Source organism: Phoenix dactylifera, chromosome 3, assembly GCF_051530095.1.
Source record: "Phoenix dactylifera cultivar Ajwa chromosome 3, Ajwa_hap1_PhDact_Kaust_v1.1, whole genome shotgun sequence".
NCBI classification, from domain to species: Eukaryota; Viridiplantae; Streptophyta; class Magnoliopsida; order Arecales; family Arecaceae; genus Phoenix; species Phoenix dactylifera.
Genome location: NC_143192.1, coordinates 53019779 through 53037822, shown reverse-complemented (window position 1 = coordinate 53037822; position 18044 = coordinate 53019779). Strand labels below are relative to the sequence as shown.

At 38.0% G+C, this 18044-nt stretch overlaps 1 protein-coding gene across 8 annotated transcripts in view; it reads left to right on the top strand.

Moving 5' to 3' along the window:
- The window catches only part of LOC103706141 (nucleoporin (DUF3414)), a 70356-nt gene that overhangs the window by 41196 nt on the left and 11116 nt on the right, over nt 1–18044 (top strand). For all 8 annotated transcript variants that reach the window (XR_001879399.5, XM_017842543.5, XM_089929808.1 and 5 more), the window contains exons 23-30: nt 7751–7858; nt 7961–8071; nt 10922–11103; nt 11777–11980; nt 12096–12366; nt 16665–16772; nt 16970–17028; nt 17560–17944. Coding sequence is in view for 7 of the 8 variants with exons in the window: in XM_017842543.5 (XP_017698032.4) it covers nt 7751–7858; nt 7961–8071; nt 10922–11103; nt 11777–11980; nt 12096–12366; nt 16665–16772; nt 16970–17028; nt 17560–17944 (1428 nt within the window). In the remaining variant the exon portion in view is untranslated. The remainder of the gene's footprint in view (nt 1–7750; nt 7859–7960; nt 8072–10921; nt 11104–11776; nt 11981–12095; nt 12367–16664; nt 16773–16969; nt 17029–17559; nt 17945–18044) is intronic.

Genomic DNA, 18044 nt, shown 5'->3' with positions numbered 1-18044 from the left:
AGTGTGCCGGCACTACATCAGTATTCATCAGTGCTGTCCATTGTTGATTGATACTCCCTAGAAAGCAATTTTTCCTATTCTCCACCTTGTGAAGGTTGGAACAATCTGGGAGCAAGCAGACCAACAAATAGACTAATAGAACAAAGTTAATTACATAATTACCATTTTAGTGAATTTTGTTTTAGTTCTTTTATTTTTGTTTACTAAGAGTATTGCATGTAAAACGACCTATTCAAGTTCAATAAAAGTACTCAAAAATTCGAATTTACTAGGAATGAGAGTTGACTTCTTGTCTTTAGTTCAAATTCTAGACCTTTGGGGTTGGGTCAAAACTTCAACTTTTAAATGCTAAGGTATCTCTCAAATCTTAAACTCTATTAAATCTTTTTCAACCATACACTGCTAAAACCGAAAAAAATCCAGTGAGAAAAGCTGTATATTTTAGTCTTCAAAACATCTCACCTAAAATTACACTAAACAACACTCAACACTTCCTTTGTTCATTTGTCAAATCAATGCTAGCACTAGATATTCATCTCAATGCACTAGGATCGTCAATATTATTCATTAATTTACAGTCTCTGTTAACCTACATATATTTGTATTGTCTATGTGCATGTAGTTTTTCGGAGTGGTGCGGTTATTGCAAGTTTTGTATTACATTAGTAATTAAAAAAATAAATTGCACATCCAATTGGATCACTCAAGCATTTAATCGATGCACTTACCATATTTTTGCAAAAGTATAGTATTAAAGAAATAAAATATAAGAGAAAAAGGCGAAAAGATAATTCTTTTGGGTTGTAATAGGCCATACCCGGTAAGGTCTGCAGTCTCGGTACCAGATTCTATACATGTACTATGCTGGTGCATTGTCAGTAGACTCGATACGGGATCTGTTTGGCATATCGAAATTCGGTACACCCCTCATACCGAGAATTGATGCAGCATTGATGCAGCCCGTCCGTCCGCGCGCACCCACGTGCGCACCCATTTGAGCAAGACTTCCGCACGCACCTGCCAGCGCCCATTCGAGCGAGACTTCCGCGCGCACCTGCCAGCGTGCGCCCACGCCCGTCCGCCCGGGTGCACCCATGCACGCGCCTAGCCTGGTGCCCCACTACCGCGCACACCTGCCAGTGCGCGCCCATCTAGGCGCCCCCACTGTGCGCGCCCACCAACGCACGCTGTCCGAGCGCCCCCACCAGACTGCGCCCATGCGCACGAGCCAGCCATCATTTCCTTTTCAGTTTGAGTCTTTGAATTTTGAATTTCGAATTGCTCTTGTATTGAGTCTATTTAAGGGATAGGTTAGGACTAGTTGAGGACATCTTTGAGCATTTGTATTTCCACCTAAGAGTGTGTCGGCCTATTGACTTGGGAGGCCTTGTGCCTATGTATTTCGGCCTTAGGTTTGTCTAAAACTTGGGCTAATGTGGGATAAACCCGCTAGATTAGGCTAGTGTTGGGATAAGTCAATCCCCCACCAGATTGTTCTTGTTTTATTGGAATCGAATCAACAATCTTTCCTCTCATTGTCCTTAGCTTGAGTGTTGATTCAACTTGTGCAATCATCGGGGTAAGCTGCAGCCAGTAATCCCGATCCTTGGACAAGGATTCCAAGGGTACCGATCTTCTTGTGCAAGCCTCGGGGTAAGCTGCAGCCAGTAATCCCGATCCTTCGACAAAGATCTCAAGGAGTTCCGATCGGCAAATCCATTGGCATTGCCTAAGTTCGATCGAGGCATCATCCAAACCCAAGGAGGACGCCAAAGTCAGTGGCCAAGGCGTGGATAGGCTTGGTGTGAGCAGCGGCCGACCGACGCGCCCCACCACAGTGCTCCCCTGCATGATATGGAGCAATTTAAGGATCATGGTGACATAATATATCTTGACCTCAAGTTTAATAGGCATGCGCATGCTGAATATTAAGAATTCACTATTGCACTTATATGTAGTGAAGCTATGATAGTTGTTTGTTTTGGTTTCTTCAATCTACTTCGATACTTTTGTCTAATCCTTTCTATCTGGAAATGTTAACTTGTTTAATAAGATGGTAGCAGCATTTTGTGAAAAAGAATCAAGCAGCGTAATTCCTTTTATTTTTGTGGTCGAACAGAAGAAATTATGATCGGAGAGTGTGTTATGGTAGGGAGTTGAAAATAGAGTTGTCTCGGGTCAGGTTATTCTACTGTGGTGGCATGACTGGTAGTTTAAGCATCAGTTAGAATAACTTTGTTGATGTATAGCGAGTTGACTATATCCATAGCTCCCATGTGTTAGCATCATTGAGCAAATTGCACTTGTAATTGGCTCTGTATAATCTGGTACATCTTGCTGGGATTGCATGCCACACATGCAAAGAATGAAGTCTGGTAATACTATTGTGGATATTCATTCTGAAGATGCATATAACAAGTTGAGTATTGCAGAATTCATCATTGGAAAAGGTCAGGTTGCTGTGACATATCAAGGGGCCTGATTGGGCTTTGCATTGTAGTTGAGGTCACCATTGGTATGGAGGATTTAAACAGAATAAACTGGCTGTTTTCATATTTTTAATCTTCTACATTATGTGCCAATTCATTGGTATGATTCATAGCTATTGTGGGTGATGTTGTGCCTGAGTTGAGTTTTCTTAGAGAGATGCTCATTGTTTTCCCTTTTAACAGACCTGCCATTTGGCTCCTTTTCTTTTTCCTTTTCCATAACTTGAAAGTATCTTGGTATCATATCAAAATGTATCTCAGGGACCTTGAGCCCTCACCTGTTATGCTTTCTTGTCTAATCTAACTGCCTGACCTGGGCAATAGTCCCCACCATGTAGACTCCCTCCATAATGAATTCATCCTGCTTGGTTCAGTTCTATTGATGAATTACTCAATTTCCGCATCAAGAGTAATGAGGTTAATCTCACTAAGATACTAGAAGCTGACAAAAAGTATCCTTTGTGGTCTTTGCACCTTAATTTTATTGCTCATTTTTATTATTATCTTTTTCAATCCTGGGCAATCTTTTTGTGTTGGGACTTGGGAGGTCTTATTGGTGTTCATTAGCCTAAGAGTGAATACTCTGTGGTGAACCTTTTGCCTAACAGAGTAATGAGTTAATATAACTCAACAATATTGGTTTATTGATGTTGCAACATTTGTTCATGGCCTGTAACATTAAATATAAACTAAGAATAATTAAACCAGAAATGTGCTTGTGTTTAGGTGTTCATGCAAATATTTACTTATGTACATATTTTAGTAAATAGTTTAAACATTCACATATGGTGTTTTTTTTATTAGAATGAAATTGGAAAAAAAAACTTGCTTCTGATTCTTAAAGTATATGCACATTCACTCATGCACACATGCAGAAAGACAGAAAAGAACACTTAGTCAAAAGCAAGAAATCCTTTTTCCCTTAAATATTCTTTTTAAACATTATTATATTAGAATCAACTTATTCTATTATTAGATGTGTTTGTTCTGAATTTTTATGAGAAGGGTTTCCCACAGAAATGAGTGCTACACTATTGGTGTCATCCTTTTAAACAGGTTGCGCTTACACAAGATACGTAAAGGAGGATACCTACTTTATTTGTAATATTGCTAGAGGGGTTGAGCTAATATCCTCCTGGTGGAACTGAGGCTTCTATCCTAAAAGTGCAAAACCAAAGATTATTTAAGTTGAAGATCAATCAACAACTTTGAACATAATTTACAAGGCATAAATTATGTCAAGACAAAATCAAATGTTGAAAAATTCTTATGCATATATCATTCAAAAGTGGATGATTTAATGAGACATGATAATCTATGTTCTAAAGCAAGATTTGGGTTTTGGATTCTCTGTTAATATGATCTGCCATATATATTAGGACGCAAATTCAATCAGCATATGTAAGATAACTTAGATACTTTTTGTCTTTTTTGAGTATTTAAATATCGGGATCATAATCAAAAAACGTAGTTCTTCAATTTATACACAAATCATTGATTTTGCACTAGTAGGATTGGAACCCCTCTTCTCAAGAGAATATTAGCTAAGATCTAAATCTTTCTCTCTCTCTCTCTCTCATAAACACACACACACATAGAGACATGTAGGTGTGCACGAACATATGTATAGATAGTTGGACTATGCACATTGTTAATCTATGGTAGCGGTAGTCAACAACTTCATATTCATCCGCATGCATCATGATTTGTACACGAGCAAATATTCTTGCAGTGATAAGGCATGGCAATGCAACATTCTTAAAGCTAGTCCAGGCAAAAATATTAACACACATATAGCCAAGAAGTTAATTCCACAATCAGATGAACTAGCACATACGCGGTCTCTCTCTCTCTCTCTGTATGTATGTGTGTATGTATGTGCATACGTATGTATGTACATAGGAATGCATGCATGCATGCATAAGCAATGCATATCTTAGGGATATCCAAATCATGAGTTTTTGACAGTTTAGAGATAGATCATGTCCAATAGCTCAAATCATCATTACCAGGCCTCCAATCATCCGATTAAGACCGACCTTATCTTGGTTGTTGTCTAGGCATCCACATATTATCTCGAATATATGCATGCATGAATGTATGTGTTTATATGTATGTATGTATATTTATATATATGTGAACTAGGCTCACAATCGGATTTGGGACTGGATCTGGCCAGTTCCTTAGCCAGTGGATTGGCATGGATCTCGATGTTCTAATGCTTTCCCGTTCACTCCTCCCCGACTCCCTTTATTATTATGAAAGGAAAAAAAAAGTCAAATTGAAGAGGGCATTCAACTCTCCCTTTCTTTACGCTACCTCCCTTGCTCTCTCTTCCTCTTTCTCCTTTCTTTGCAATCTCTTTCCCCCTTTTCTCTCTCTCTTCTGCTACTCTCTCTACCATTCTCTTTTCCTCTCCTTAGAGATCTGCCTCTCTTGTCTTAAGATCTCTCTACTTCCCTCCTCTCTCTCCGATTCCCTTGTTCGAACTCCCTCCCTCAAGAGAGGAGACAAGGAATTCATCCCTCCCCCTTCCTTTCCTTCCTTGTCTTGATATCTTTCCTCCTCCCCCTTCCTTTCCTTCCTTCTCTTGACATCTCTCTCTGAAATCTCTTCCCTTTCTCACAATGGACTTCTTCTAACCTTAGATTCAAGATCTTGAAGAAGCCCTAAACTAGCAAAAGAAAATTCTTCAAGAAGCCGAGGAGCATAACCCCACTGCCTTCTTTGCACATCCCTCCACCCCGTCTAATAAAAGGAGATAACTTAAGTTAGGGTTAAGAAGTAAACAGTAAGATAGATTTAGTGAAAAATTATGGTTTATTAGATAAGCAAAAAAGCAATATCTCATCTTTGACTTCCTGCTTTCCAAATTTGAGCAAACACTTAGCACGTGGAGATAAAGATTTGCATGGCTAGAATAAAGATTAGCCTTGAAGTGATAAACACCAAGTTCATAATAGTAAGCATCAGAGTTGCAGAAATAAGCTGCAAAAGTTTGGAGACATGATAGTCAAATCAAGCCTTCTTCGTAATAGCAATGAAGAAAGGTAAGGAGATAACTACAGAATAAATAGTTAGCCTTACACAGTAGACAGTAACATTGCCATAACAAATACCTATAGTCTACTGGATAAATGGAAAAAGCGAGTTCTCAACTTTAACTTCCGACCTTTCACATTTGATTAAACACTTAGCATGCGGTGATAAAGAACAATATGGCCAGGATAAATAGTAACCTTGAAATGATAAATACCAAGTCTAAAATAGTTAAGCACTAATGTTGCAGAAATAAGCATGGTACAAGAAAATAAATTTTTTAGAGTAGTAAGCCAAGTGGCTGGTCTGGCCTATGAAAGGATGGTCCAAGACCTGTCTGACCTACCGTTAGCTTTGCTAAAGCAGTACTCTCAGGGTAAGGACATGTGGCATAGCGCATCCCTCACCGATGTGAGTGACTGGGCACCACATCTCGACCAGCTCGTCCCAACGAAGCGAAGGCCACCTCAGCGCGAAACCAAAAGCAATGGGAATGACCTTGTTCTTTATTTGGTTTTTCTTTTACTTTAGAATGATGTAATGATGATCACTTGGTTACTATGGAAGCCCATTCAACTTTGTCATTCAAGCCAAGGATCTTATATACACAAGTTACCATATCCTAGACATCTTTAGGGAGGACCTCCAAGGAGGGTGGTTCCTTGTTTTTTATTTGGTTTTTCTTTTAATTTAGAATGATGTAATGATGATCACTTGGTTACTATGGATGCCCATTCAACTTTGTCATTCAAGCCAAGGATCTTATATACACAAGTTACCATATCCTAGACATCTTTAGGGAGGACCTCTAAGGAGGGCGGTTCCTTGGCCTTTGTCGTTGTGACTAGATAGCCCGTCGGCCTTAGAGAGAGACACGGAAGGGTCAAGCATTTGTGTGAGAGGGTGAAAGAAAGCTCAGTGAGAGAAGGGAGAGTGGAGACAATGGGTGTCTCTGAGAGAGAGAGAGAGAGAAGGGGGGGAATGGGAGGGTATCTTTGAGATGAGAGATAGAGAGCGAGAGGGAGAGGGAGAAATTGAGAGAGCTTACAAGGGAGAGAATGAGAAAAAGTGCAAGAGGAGACAGAGGGAGAAGAGAAAGGGAGAGTTGTAAGTTGTAAACCTTTCTCCGATTTGATATTTTTTTCCTTCCACGACAAGGGAATGAGATAGGAGTTAAATGGGTAGTGTTAGAGCATTGAGATCCATTGCTGGCGAACCAGCTGGATCCAATCCCAAATTCGGTCATGAGGAGCCCAGTTCACCTCTGTCTCTCTCTTTCTATGTGTGTGTGTGTGTGTGTGTTTTATCAGTTCTTGATATTTCAGCCTCAAAACAAATGCCTTTTTGTCCTAATGGTTTGCCATAGCCAACTTCTCCCATAACGACTGAAATGATATTGAAAACACTAAAAATATCAAGCTTGGGCCTGCTTTTGTGTTTTCATATTTAACTCGTAATTCTTGCAGATATTTTATCCAAAACTTTGAAAGATGATAGATGAGAGAGGCAACCAGGGAGCAACCTAGTTACCTAGGTGCTAGGCAGGCATCTAGATGATGCCCGAGTTCATGGTGTACAAGACAATTCAATAAAATAATGATAAACTTTTGGAAAGATCGGTCGGCAAGACAGCAACATAGTTTGATATTGCTAATGTTTGGCTCAAGTCACAACTTGTTGCATTTTCTCATGCACCTTAAGGCTTGTATTCTAGTTGAGTTGTCTGCTCTAGTTTTGTTTAGGTAAGTCAAATGCCTATAGGTCCTCTCCATGACTCCAACAACTATAAACAAATAAAAAAAGAAATGCTGCGTTGCCTAACTTGCGGCTAATGTCATCCTTTTCTCTTTTTTAAAGCATTTCAATTAAAATCAGTACTTGTTGTTTGGTCTTGTATATATCTATGGTTGTTTGTACTGCACAGGGTTCTAAAAATGCATGTCTGATATCTCGGTCATAGCTTATTTTTAATTTTTTTTAGTTTATGCATTTGTTTTGGTTAGACTGCATCTGCTGATGATGTCACATTGAGTTATACTCTATAAGCAGTATAATATAAATTTCCTTTAAAGCTGTCTGTACAATTTGGTCAATATGTACCTCTGGCATGTTCTTTGATAAATCATTTTGTTGTTCTGTATAGACCATAGTACCTAGAACATTTTCTAGCTCATATAATGGAGGTTAGATTCTCTAAAAGATTGTTTGGGTTTTATATATAGGCAGTGCAAATGGCTGCTACAAGAGTGCTTTCCATTTTATGCTTCATAGCATCAAAATTTCAGTCATATTCGATGGAGAATGTCAACGTTTTTACTGATACTATACAGGTTTCATATCATAGACCTGAATCCTGAAATGCAATTATTTGTTTATAGTTATTATTTGCCAAAGTATCTAAGTTCCTTTCATTTCCTGCTATTTACTTTCAGATCAGAGAATTAAGTAGTACCATCTGTCTCATTCTAGATGAGGAAGTTAACAGAAATGAAGAGCTGATCATTGCTATTTTTGACCTTCTAAATTCTGCTTCTTGTTATCAGGTCAGTTTTTTTCCCCTTCCTATTAAAATATAATATTAACTTTAGTGATACAAATTTCAACATCCTTTGATTAAAACTCTAAGAAATTTTAACACTTAGGTAAAGTATTTCTTAATGTACGTATGAAGCTTGCAAGTCCATAAGATGCAGGATAATTGTTAATGGTGTTCTTTGTACTGCCTTCTGACAACCAACTAAAAGTATGACGTCTTAGCATGCATGCGATGGTGCAATCATATAGATACACAGAACCATGTTGAAGTTCTTGTAGAAAAAAAAAGGAGCGGAGACGGTGATGGGTCAATTTGGATTAGTTTGACTACTGGTATCAAGACAGTAGTCCTGACGTGAACCTGATCTGTCCTGCTAGTAGGTGAGCAGGTCCGGTCCAAAGATGCTAGTGGTGTCAGCAAGGCTGATCTTTGACTAGCTGTTTTGACCAAAGGAAGGTAAAGTAAATGAAGAGAGGAGGAAAGGGAGGAGATTGGGGTTGTGATCAGTTGTGTGGTGCTACCCACATTAACATGGATAAGTTTCAATATTTCCTCTAAATCCTCATCAAATGCCCCTTGGTCTGGCAACTATGACTGGAGCTGGCCTTTTTCAGGTGCCACTAGAGAACGGATGAAAGATGTTGATCGACCACTCCATCTAACCTAAGAATTAAGAAGTGTTAAAGCGATTTAAAGGTGAGGAGTGGAAGAAGTGTATGGAAACCAAGCTGACAATGGATTGCAATTCTGGATTCTGGCCATGCATGGACCATTTCCTGAGGGCTTATGCTAGAATTTTAATCTGAAATATCATTGTCAGGGATTTAGTTGAGAAAACTCTGACCAGATTGAGGAAACTATTGAAAAGGGGACTGAAACAGAGGGAGGGTGAAATTAGCTTTGAGACTGTGGCTTGAGAGGTCTTGGTTTCCTTATATCATATATATTACAAAATTTTTTGATTTATAATAATCTGTTCATCTATTACTAATGGGTTATCTTGACTAGGAAACTTGGACTTCTTCGACTTAAAGCCAGTCCTGATGGCCTGCCCCATCTATCATATCTTGCTTGCCTTGCTTGTGTACCCAACCCCTGGAACATGATGGGTCAGGTTACGTAGGTGAAAGGTGGACAGATTCGATATCTAGGCAAGGTCAGGAAAGTGAGTTCCAATAATCATTAGGGACACTTTTGATTAGTTGTTCATTCAAGGTTTCAAATACCGGTACTGGACCTTGTATTGGTTTGTTAACGGGACTGTATGGTACCAGGGAATGATATATGGTATGGGACTGCATCCCATTCCAACACACTATGTACTGGGGCTGGTTTTCTGACATAATGGTATGGTACTGCTCGTACCATCCCTTTTCGACAGTTTTTGAAACCTTGATTCCTTCTTTTCTTTTTTCTTTTTGTGGTTATCAGTTGCATGTGGTGCCTTATTTTTACTTGAGGCTTTTAGAGCATATATACTGTTTTTAGCATTTATCTTACCATCATTATTTGGAAGTCTACTATCATACTAGACTTACTAGTCCTTGCTTAAAATATGCTTCTGAGATCGCAATACATCTGCTAGGTTTTGCATTTGGTGCTTTACGCACTTGTTAATTCTTACCCTTGCCTTTGATAACAAGCTGTTGTGTTCATTAAATTTATTTTCATTGAGGTGCTGGAAAAAAGAAATAAACTTTCCTAGTATCTTGGTGCTTTTGTTCGCTATGAATGATGGTAAATTGTCAAGATAGCATCCAACGTGTTGTGTCAGAGCTGTCTTCTGAGCAGCATACATTGTGTTTTTGGCTGAAGCAAGGTTTTTTTTGTGATAATAGCTCTACAGATATATAAAGATGGTTACTGTTCCAACAAGATTTTTGGGCCTGATCCTCTGGAGGAGGGGAATCAATAAATATGTACCAACCTTTGCTTGACAAAATGAAGTGGAAAGTTGAGCGAGACTGTTTGGAATTTCTGGAGGAATGGAACCGATAAGATCTACATTGGTTGTATGATGCTACATGGATATAGGAGTTGAGATACAAATCAGGGAGATGTTTAGGAACTATTGTATTTTGATATGACCTTCCTTGCTTCTTCAATTCCTTGAAGTAGGAGTTCATAGGCATCAAAATTTTCTTGGCTGCTGCAAATTGAAGTTGCTTGTACTCGCATCACATCATTTTGAGTGATATGCTGGATAATTTCTGAATCTTTGGCTTGAACCTAGTTGTTATAAAACATTTTATTATGCAATTTGGTAGGCTTGTCTGTAGGGAGTTTAGCTGCCTAAGATATGTATAACATAAGAAACTTTTTTTATCATGCAAACTGGCTTGACGACGTTTATTCCAAGTCATGGTAGGATGTAGCAGTCCCTTGGTAGATCTGGATGACCTACACTGTTTCTTAAATTTGCAGATGTACTATTACCTCTAGAGAGGTCAACAGGGAAGATGATTGGAAGGTTTCTTTTGCGTTATAATTTATGAGAAGAGATGCATAGCAATGTCAGATGAGTTTGAGTTAAAAAAATGGACTAACTTTTCTCTGGAAAGTAATATAATGATAAAAGATTTTTTTAATGTTTGAAGATAAAATTAATGTTATGTATATGGTAGCTCTTATTGCTCTGAGCATCATGTGACTTAGGAGATTTGTGCTTATGAGATTTTAAATGGCCTTTCTTAAATATTTCATTCTATTTTCATCTGATTTTATTTACCTGTTCCTAGCTTTTCAATTTTCTGCATTTTTCCTATCTTTTAGCAAGTGTCAGTGAATTTCTATGATTTTATGTTTCCTATTGCTATTGATTTTGACATTATTGGCACTGGGATTTACATCCTCACAGCCTGCTCTCCTTATTTCTGTGATATTGCCTGAGGAGAAAGAGGAGGTACCATCAAATGCTGCTGGTGATATGAAAAGTCAGCGAGTTGTCTCCCCTGTTATTGAGCCATTAAGCTCTAAAAGAACTAGCCCCATTGACTCGATTTTGAAATATGTTGAAAGATCTGAGATTCTTACAAACAGGTAACCATGTTGATTATCTTTGTGGGCACATGGTGATATGCACTTCTATTTTTCGCTAGTATTCTTCATTTCAGCGGCAGTGTTAACTCAGGGCTACTTCTAGTTTCTCGTAAGAAACAGAGGTTCCAAGTACCATGTGTCTGTGCCTTGCTGCACACAATACATGCTGTGCTAACTATTGACTTGCATGGGCACCATGGTATGCCAAGGACATGCATGTTGCTTGCATATGGTAATGCTTTGTGCCAGTGGCTCTGACATGGGACATGCTGGGTAACACGGACTGCCCTCCAGCACCTTAATCCTTGGTCGGAAAAGTAGGTCATCAGAAAATCAGATACTTTAAGTAATATTAAGCCTTTCGGCCTGTCAAACATTACATCATTTGCTAGTGAAACAAAATAATATTTACCTTCAGTCTCGTGCATCATAAATTAAGCATGTTAGCTGTATGAAAAGTATATGCATTGGTACATAATATCTATTGATCTGTATAATTTTAGCACATCCTTCTCATATTTTGCTTTATACTGCTTCACATTTTGAAGTCAAGGACTATAGTCCTAATTCCCCATCATGAAGTTTTTCCTATTTACTATTTCATTACATTACACATTATTTAATTGGCAAAATGATTGTGTGCTTAACACAGTGAATTTTTTTATTTTACTAGCGCTCCTCGTTTACTGCTCAGTATCGTAAACTTCTTGAAGGCATTGTGGGAAGGAGGAAACCAATATATACATGTCGTAGATAAGATTAGAAGCTCAGAAATGTTCTGGAAACACTTGTCATCATGTATGTCGGCTAGTCAAACCGAAAATGATCTTCGAGAGAAAAATTTGAATAATGATGAGATTGATTGGTTGTCATTCAGGTATTTACATAATTTTGCATTAATAAAGTTTAACACAAATTTATCTTCATTATCGATCATTGCAACTTGAGTGCTTTTCCACTTGATCTAAATGAGTTTTTGTACCTGTTTGTAGGTACCAGTGCCAGGGTGCTGTTTTAGAAATTATTGCACATGAATTATTCTTTCAGGAAAAATTACTTCAAGGTGAGATTTATGAAAAGCAGACTTCTGGTACTTTCAAGGGGCAGGTTGAAAATAGGTTAAGCCCTGAGATATCAAAATCTCCAACTGTACTCTGCCCAAAGGATATTTTGTCGATCTGGTGTGAAAGTGATATCATGAACAGCCTTATCAAATCTTATTCATCTAGCGGATATGACAAGGAGGTTATCTTTCATGCTAAGGTAAATTAGTTTCCATTTTCTCCTAAATTGTATCAAAATAGTTCTTTTTATCTTGATTTCTTGTTGCCTTAATTATTGTCATATAGATGGAACATTTTAGGATATACTAATGCAGCATTTCCATGTTTCAGTTATTGCTTTCATATATGTTAATTTTATATTAATGTTTTCTAGCTTAGTTTAGGAAAGTTCTTCAGTTCAATTCACGTTAGTGAACCAATTATGCTGAGCAATAGATATCTCCATCTTTCGGGGTGTGCATAAGCTTGCAGAGGGGAATGGATTTTGAATCAGTCGAGGATTTGTTTACTCTTATTGGATGTGACAGTGTAAGATCAGCCATAGAGACCAGAGATATGGGTGCGAAAATAAAATTTTTTGCACAATCACCTATGTGCAATATGTGTGTTAGATGCTGTATTTGATATCAGTTGGTCTTTAGTTGTTATCTGGTTATACTGGTCTAATTCTCTGAACTGTTTAAAATATAGTTTAAGAGAATAGAATTGAGCATTTGGATGTGATGTTTAAATGGATCTTTCAAGGATTTAAAGATTGAGGTGGCTGGTATAGTATGTACATCAATATGAAGGCAGTATTACGGGGTCAATCCCTTGGTAGAAATGAGAGGTAGTGTTACGGAGTCACTCCTTTATACGGGGTAGTACACCTCAATATGGTGCAACAGGAGGTGCTTTGGGACATTCGCTAAAATCAGGGCATACCAGGGTCCTGTTTGCCGGTACCTGGCTGGTATGGTTTTTCTATCATTAGAGCAGTAATTAAAGAGAATTAAGTGACTACATTTCTTAAGTAATAGTAGCAAACAACGGTATGTTATAAGAATCAATTAACATCTATCATTAAATATGCCAAAGTTTAACAGTTTATCCCTTAACAATGTCAAGGTTAATATACCTAATTAATACGTTCTATTTACTGTCTCTTACGTTTCTTGTTTTTCTTAATTTTTTTAATTGTGTCAAGAATTTAAGTTTTTTTAGTAGCATTCCCCATGCTCGCTGCCTGATTACAGGTATATTCATTGCACCAGCTAATGTATATGGATGTTCATCTGTGTGCAACAAAATATTATGTTACGTGCTCGTTTGCAGGTCGGTACCTGTCAACTGAACTTGCTTTTAGATGAATCTTGTAGGTTCAGTTTCGTACTTTTGCTGTAAATCTCTTCTAAAGCTAATTTATGAGCCGAAGGCTCCTGGAGGAGTCTCTTCAAAACCTCAAGAAGATTTTGTCTCCATGGAAGATGTTATGGAGTGAATTTGCTTGAATAAGATTGTTGAAAATTACAAGGTCTTAAGAGAGTGAGGATCTCATCCTTCTTGCTATTCAATTGAATCAACTAATTCAACTGCTCTTCCATATCTTGTGAGAAAAGAATTTGCCTTTCCTTTAGGAATTGACTTGTCTCAGAGTAAGAATCAATCTTTCTCTGTTCAAAGAAATGAACCTGCAGTACTACCATATACTGTAAACATTACGTTATTGGAGGAAAGAATATAAGAGAAGTCAAGACATGGGTACAGACATATGTTATGAGTCTGACACTCACCCACGACTATCGGACCTAGCTATCTTCGGAATCTGAGATGGAGGAAAGAGAATGGGAGGTGCCTCAAATAAACCTGAGGGAGGGAGGAGGGAGGTAGGGAGGGGGAGAGAGACCTAGGATGAGGTGTAGAGGCAGGATATTGGTGGGTTTATCAGATCAACAAGGTTGTTAGTGTATGGAGTCACAATGGAGAAAGCAGCCAACAGATTGCTTGGCTGAGAGGTGCAGCACGAGAGAGATAAAAACGGGAAGGTAGGCGAGCGTAGAGGTATGGTTTGTTTAATAAGCACGTGAGGTGTACATGGCTTGAAAAGATAGCATGAGACAGATGGCAATGGTTGCATCCGTTTGAAGTGGACAGTTTAAGTTTCAGTCCCTGTTTCCTGTATAATTTATCATTGAGGATTCCTTGGTTTTGCAATTTATTTTCAAACATGACCCATGAATAGTACAAGAAATTGGTAAAATAAGCATAAATATGTATGAGCAAGGGACATGAGTCTTTAAAATGTGCAACATGATCTAAATCGTGACATGGTCAAGATGGTATGTCTGCATACCTGTATCCAATTTAGGGTCACTTTCTAGCGAAATCCCTGTATCCTAAGATTGGGGAATAGGACAGATCCAACCACTAGACACCCTCACCCTTGACACTCACCCCTAAACCCATGTAATATGATTATGATGTTTAAATTTCCCTCTAGAAATGTTCAATGCTTTATTAAAGCAAAATTTTCTCACTCATCTCTGTACTTCAAAAATATTTTTTGGTCTTAGAAAGCATGTAATACTGTGATCTAAACCTATAAGAGTAGTTATAACCATTGATCTGAACCCTTCAGTTAATCCTGAAAGCGCAATTGCTAATCATAAATTTTGTCCCTAAGTCCTAAGAACTGATTTTGACTCAGTATGAGGAAAAGGGGATCTTGTTCCCACATCACAGACCAATTGTAAAATCATGAAGCACCTTAGACAGCTTATGGAATAGGCCTTAACTCTTCCAGATAAATTCTGATTCGCATGATTCTTGACCAATTGGGAAATTTATTCAGAAAGTCTTATAAATGGTATCATCTTTAGATTCAAATTTTAACTTCTTATGGTAAGGTAATCTTGCAGCTGGTACAGATTGTAGACAAACAGCATTCTTTTTCTTGTAACTATTTTGCCTTTTTCTCCTGCTTTTCATTGATTACTATTATGCTTATGCAATAAGTTTCCATCTTGTTTTTTCAATCATATGAACATCTTATTTCCATCATCGTTTCCCAGTATTGAGTAAAATTTCAATGCCTAATGAACACAGCCAAAGCAAAATTTCATGACTATGTTGCTTGGATACAACTTTGGTGCTAATCTTGCACATTAGTTTTCAATTTTTTTGATTTTTAGAGAATGGTATTTTAGAATACATCTGGTTAGATAGATGGATGGATGGATGATATGACGATGCAAGGAAAAGTTATGGCTTATAATATACTAATGGCATAGTTTACCCAGAAAAATGGGCCTGCCAATTGTATGTATGGAGTGAATAATATAACAATGCAAGGAAAGAATATGACTTATAATATAGTAGTTAACCCATAAGTAGGCCTATTGATGGGTTAGGTAAGACCTGAAACCTGGCCTGATTCTTACCCAAGCTGGTTTTAAAATATTTACCCGAAACCTGACCTGACCAAACCAATCCCACTCTCTCTGGTGATAGTGGCAAGAAGGTGGCTTTGAAGCCGGCTGTAGCTGCTGAGAGGAGGAGAGAATGAAGTGACATTGGAGAGGGGCGGAGGGGAGGATGAGGTGGCAGCAAAGAGGGTGAAAGGGAAAAGGCAGAGAGAGGGAGGTGGGGAGGAGATGGCAGCGGAAATGGGTTTCAAAAAAGGAGTTGACGGAGGAGAGGGGAGGGCAGAGAGGGGACTGCTGCAGTGGTCTCCCTCTTTCACTCCATGAGATCAGGATCAGGCTCTGCATTTGGTCGGGCTTTGAGTTGGGCTGGTCGACCCAATGTGCACTTGGGTCAGGTATGATTTCAGGTCAGGTCAATCCAATTTGCACTCAGCTTGGGTCTGATTTGGGTCAGATCAAGTCAGCACCTGACGCATTGACAGGACTAGTTAAAAGCATTATTGCTTAATAGGTACTGGTTCATCATTATATTTGGTCATATCAAAGCTAAGGCCGCCTACATCCATAATTCTTAGCATTTCTGAAATATGATGTGATCTACAAGGTAGCTATAGAAAAGCAATATGAGTTGCAATTTTTTTGGAAATTTGGTTCATAGTATTCTTGTTTATAAAATCAGGATGAACGAATTAGATCTGGAAGATAGGCACCATATTCGTAGTTAAATGGTACAATATGAATCTGCCATACAGTGGCAATATGGGGGAACTATATGCCTCAGAACAAATGAACAAAAAAGATTTAGAAGGGAAAAAAAAGGCCTTCTGAGGGGTACAAGGTTAATACACCTTGATAAGGCCGGTTCGTCAAATACCAATGTTTACTGGCTTCATCATACTGCTTCATGGCCAATGCAATATGTACCCATTAGTACAGATCGATAGGCACAAGATTTCAACCTTGATTGGGATTCATCATTTGCAAAATATATTGTTATTTGGATATAGTTCTCTTTACTGGCAATTTGTTACTTTTCTTGATGTTTATGCAAATTTAGTTAAACTGATGTTTGATTTTAATGCTTTTCCTTCAGGTAGCTGTCTGTATGTGCATTCTTCATTTAATAAGCAAGCTATCAACTGCTAATGCCGGGAGCCTGTCCATATCATTAATTGAGAAAATTCGTATGATATCCAAGAAGGTTAGTATTCATGTCAATGTGAAAGGTTGTTTGTAGGATATTCACAGTGCTTTTCAATGTAATATTCCTTAGCTGATCCTTATTCCTTGAGCAACCATTTGAATTTCCTTATTGTCTGTGATCTTGGTTTTGGCTACTGTTTTCTAATTCTTACCTGTGTGGTTTAATTTCTCTACTTCATAAATATTTCTGTGCAGTTGAGCAAACATCCGGCATTTGCTGCTCTTTTAACACAATACTCGTCACGTGGCTATAGGTATGGAGCTGAATACAGTCATTAAAATCTAAGCAGTATATTAGTAATGTACTCCTTTGGGGTGTAATGTACTACAAATTCTTCTGGTCTGCTCGTTGTTACAAAAGTAAAGGATGTTTTGGAGGTGTTTAAACTGTGAAGCTATTGTCAAATTTCTCCTTTTGGTCCTGGAGTTAGGAATAATTGTCATGTACCATAGTTTAAATTATAAGGCTTTGATCTGTGGCCCAAAGAACTTCTTGAATCATCAGAAATCAATTATGGAAACTTACTATGTTCAAATAAAGTTTTTTATTTAATCTTTAATCTCTTAAATTGTGATGGAATGTATATGAACAATTTGTGAGACCTGTAGATACAAGTGAATGACGTGATGTTCTGGTTAGAATTCATGGGCTTTAATTGGCCAGGATTTTGGATACAATATGCGTGAATATGTTGTTGCATTATTTTGAAAGTATTACCAATACAATGATTAATGCAAGTTGTTTTCAGTGCATGTAGTCACTTGTGATTATTTTCTGCTTGCAGTAAGGGAAAGGAACTCGCCAATCTTGTAATTAGTGATCTTTATTACCATCTACAAGGAGAACTTGAAGGTCGAGAGATTACTCCTGGTCCATTTCAGGAGCTGTCAGGTTTCCTGCTTGATTTAGAAACTTTCCAATGTAGTGAGCAGAAGCAGGAGAGGAACGTTTGGCCTCCTGTCAGGAATGTTTGTATGTTTGACATTGCACGCATACAAAAGGAGCTCGGAATGGAACTATGGGATCATTGTAATTGGAAGGCATCTAAAGAAGTAGCTCATATAATGTTCTTGCATATGCATGAAGCAAATTTGGTTATGTCCATTAAAGATTCGAAGCATTTTGCGCTGAAAGCTTTAATAACTGTCATATCTGTGTACACTGGCAAAGTAAGTTCTTTCTTCATGCTTGCAATTCGTCCAAATTTTAGTATTTAGTGATGGGAAGCTAGTATCTCCTTCTATGTTTTAATTCTCCCTTAGATTTATG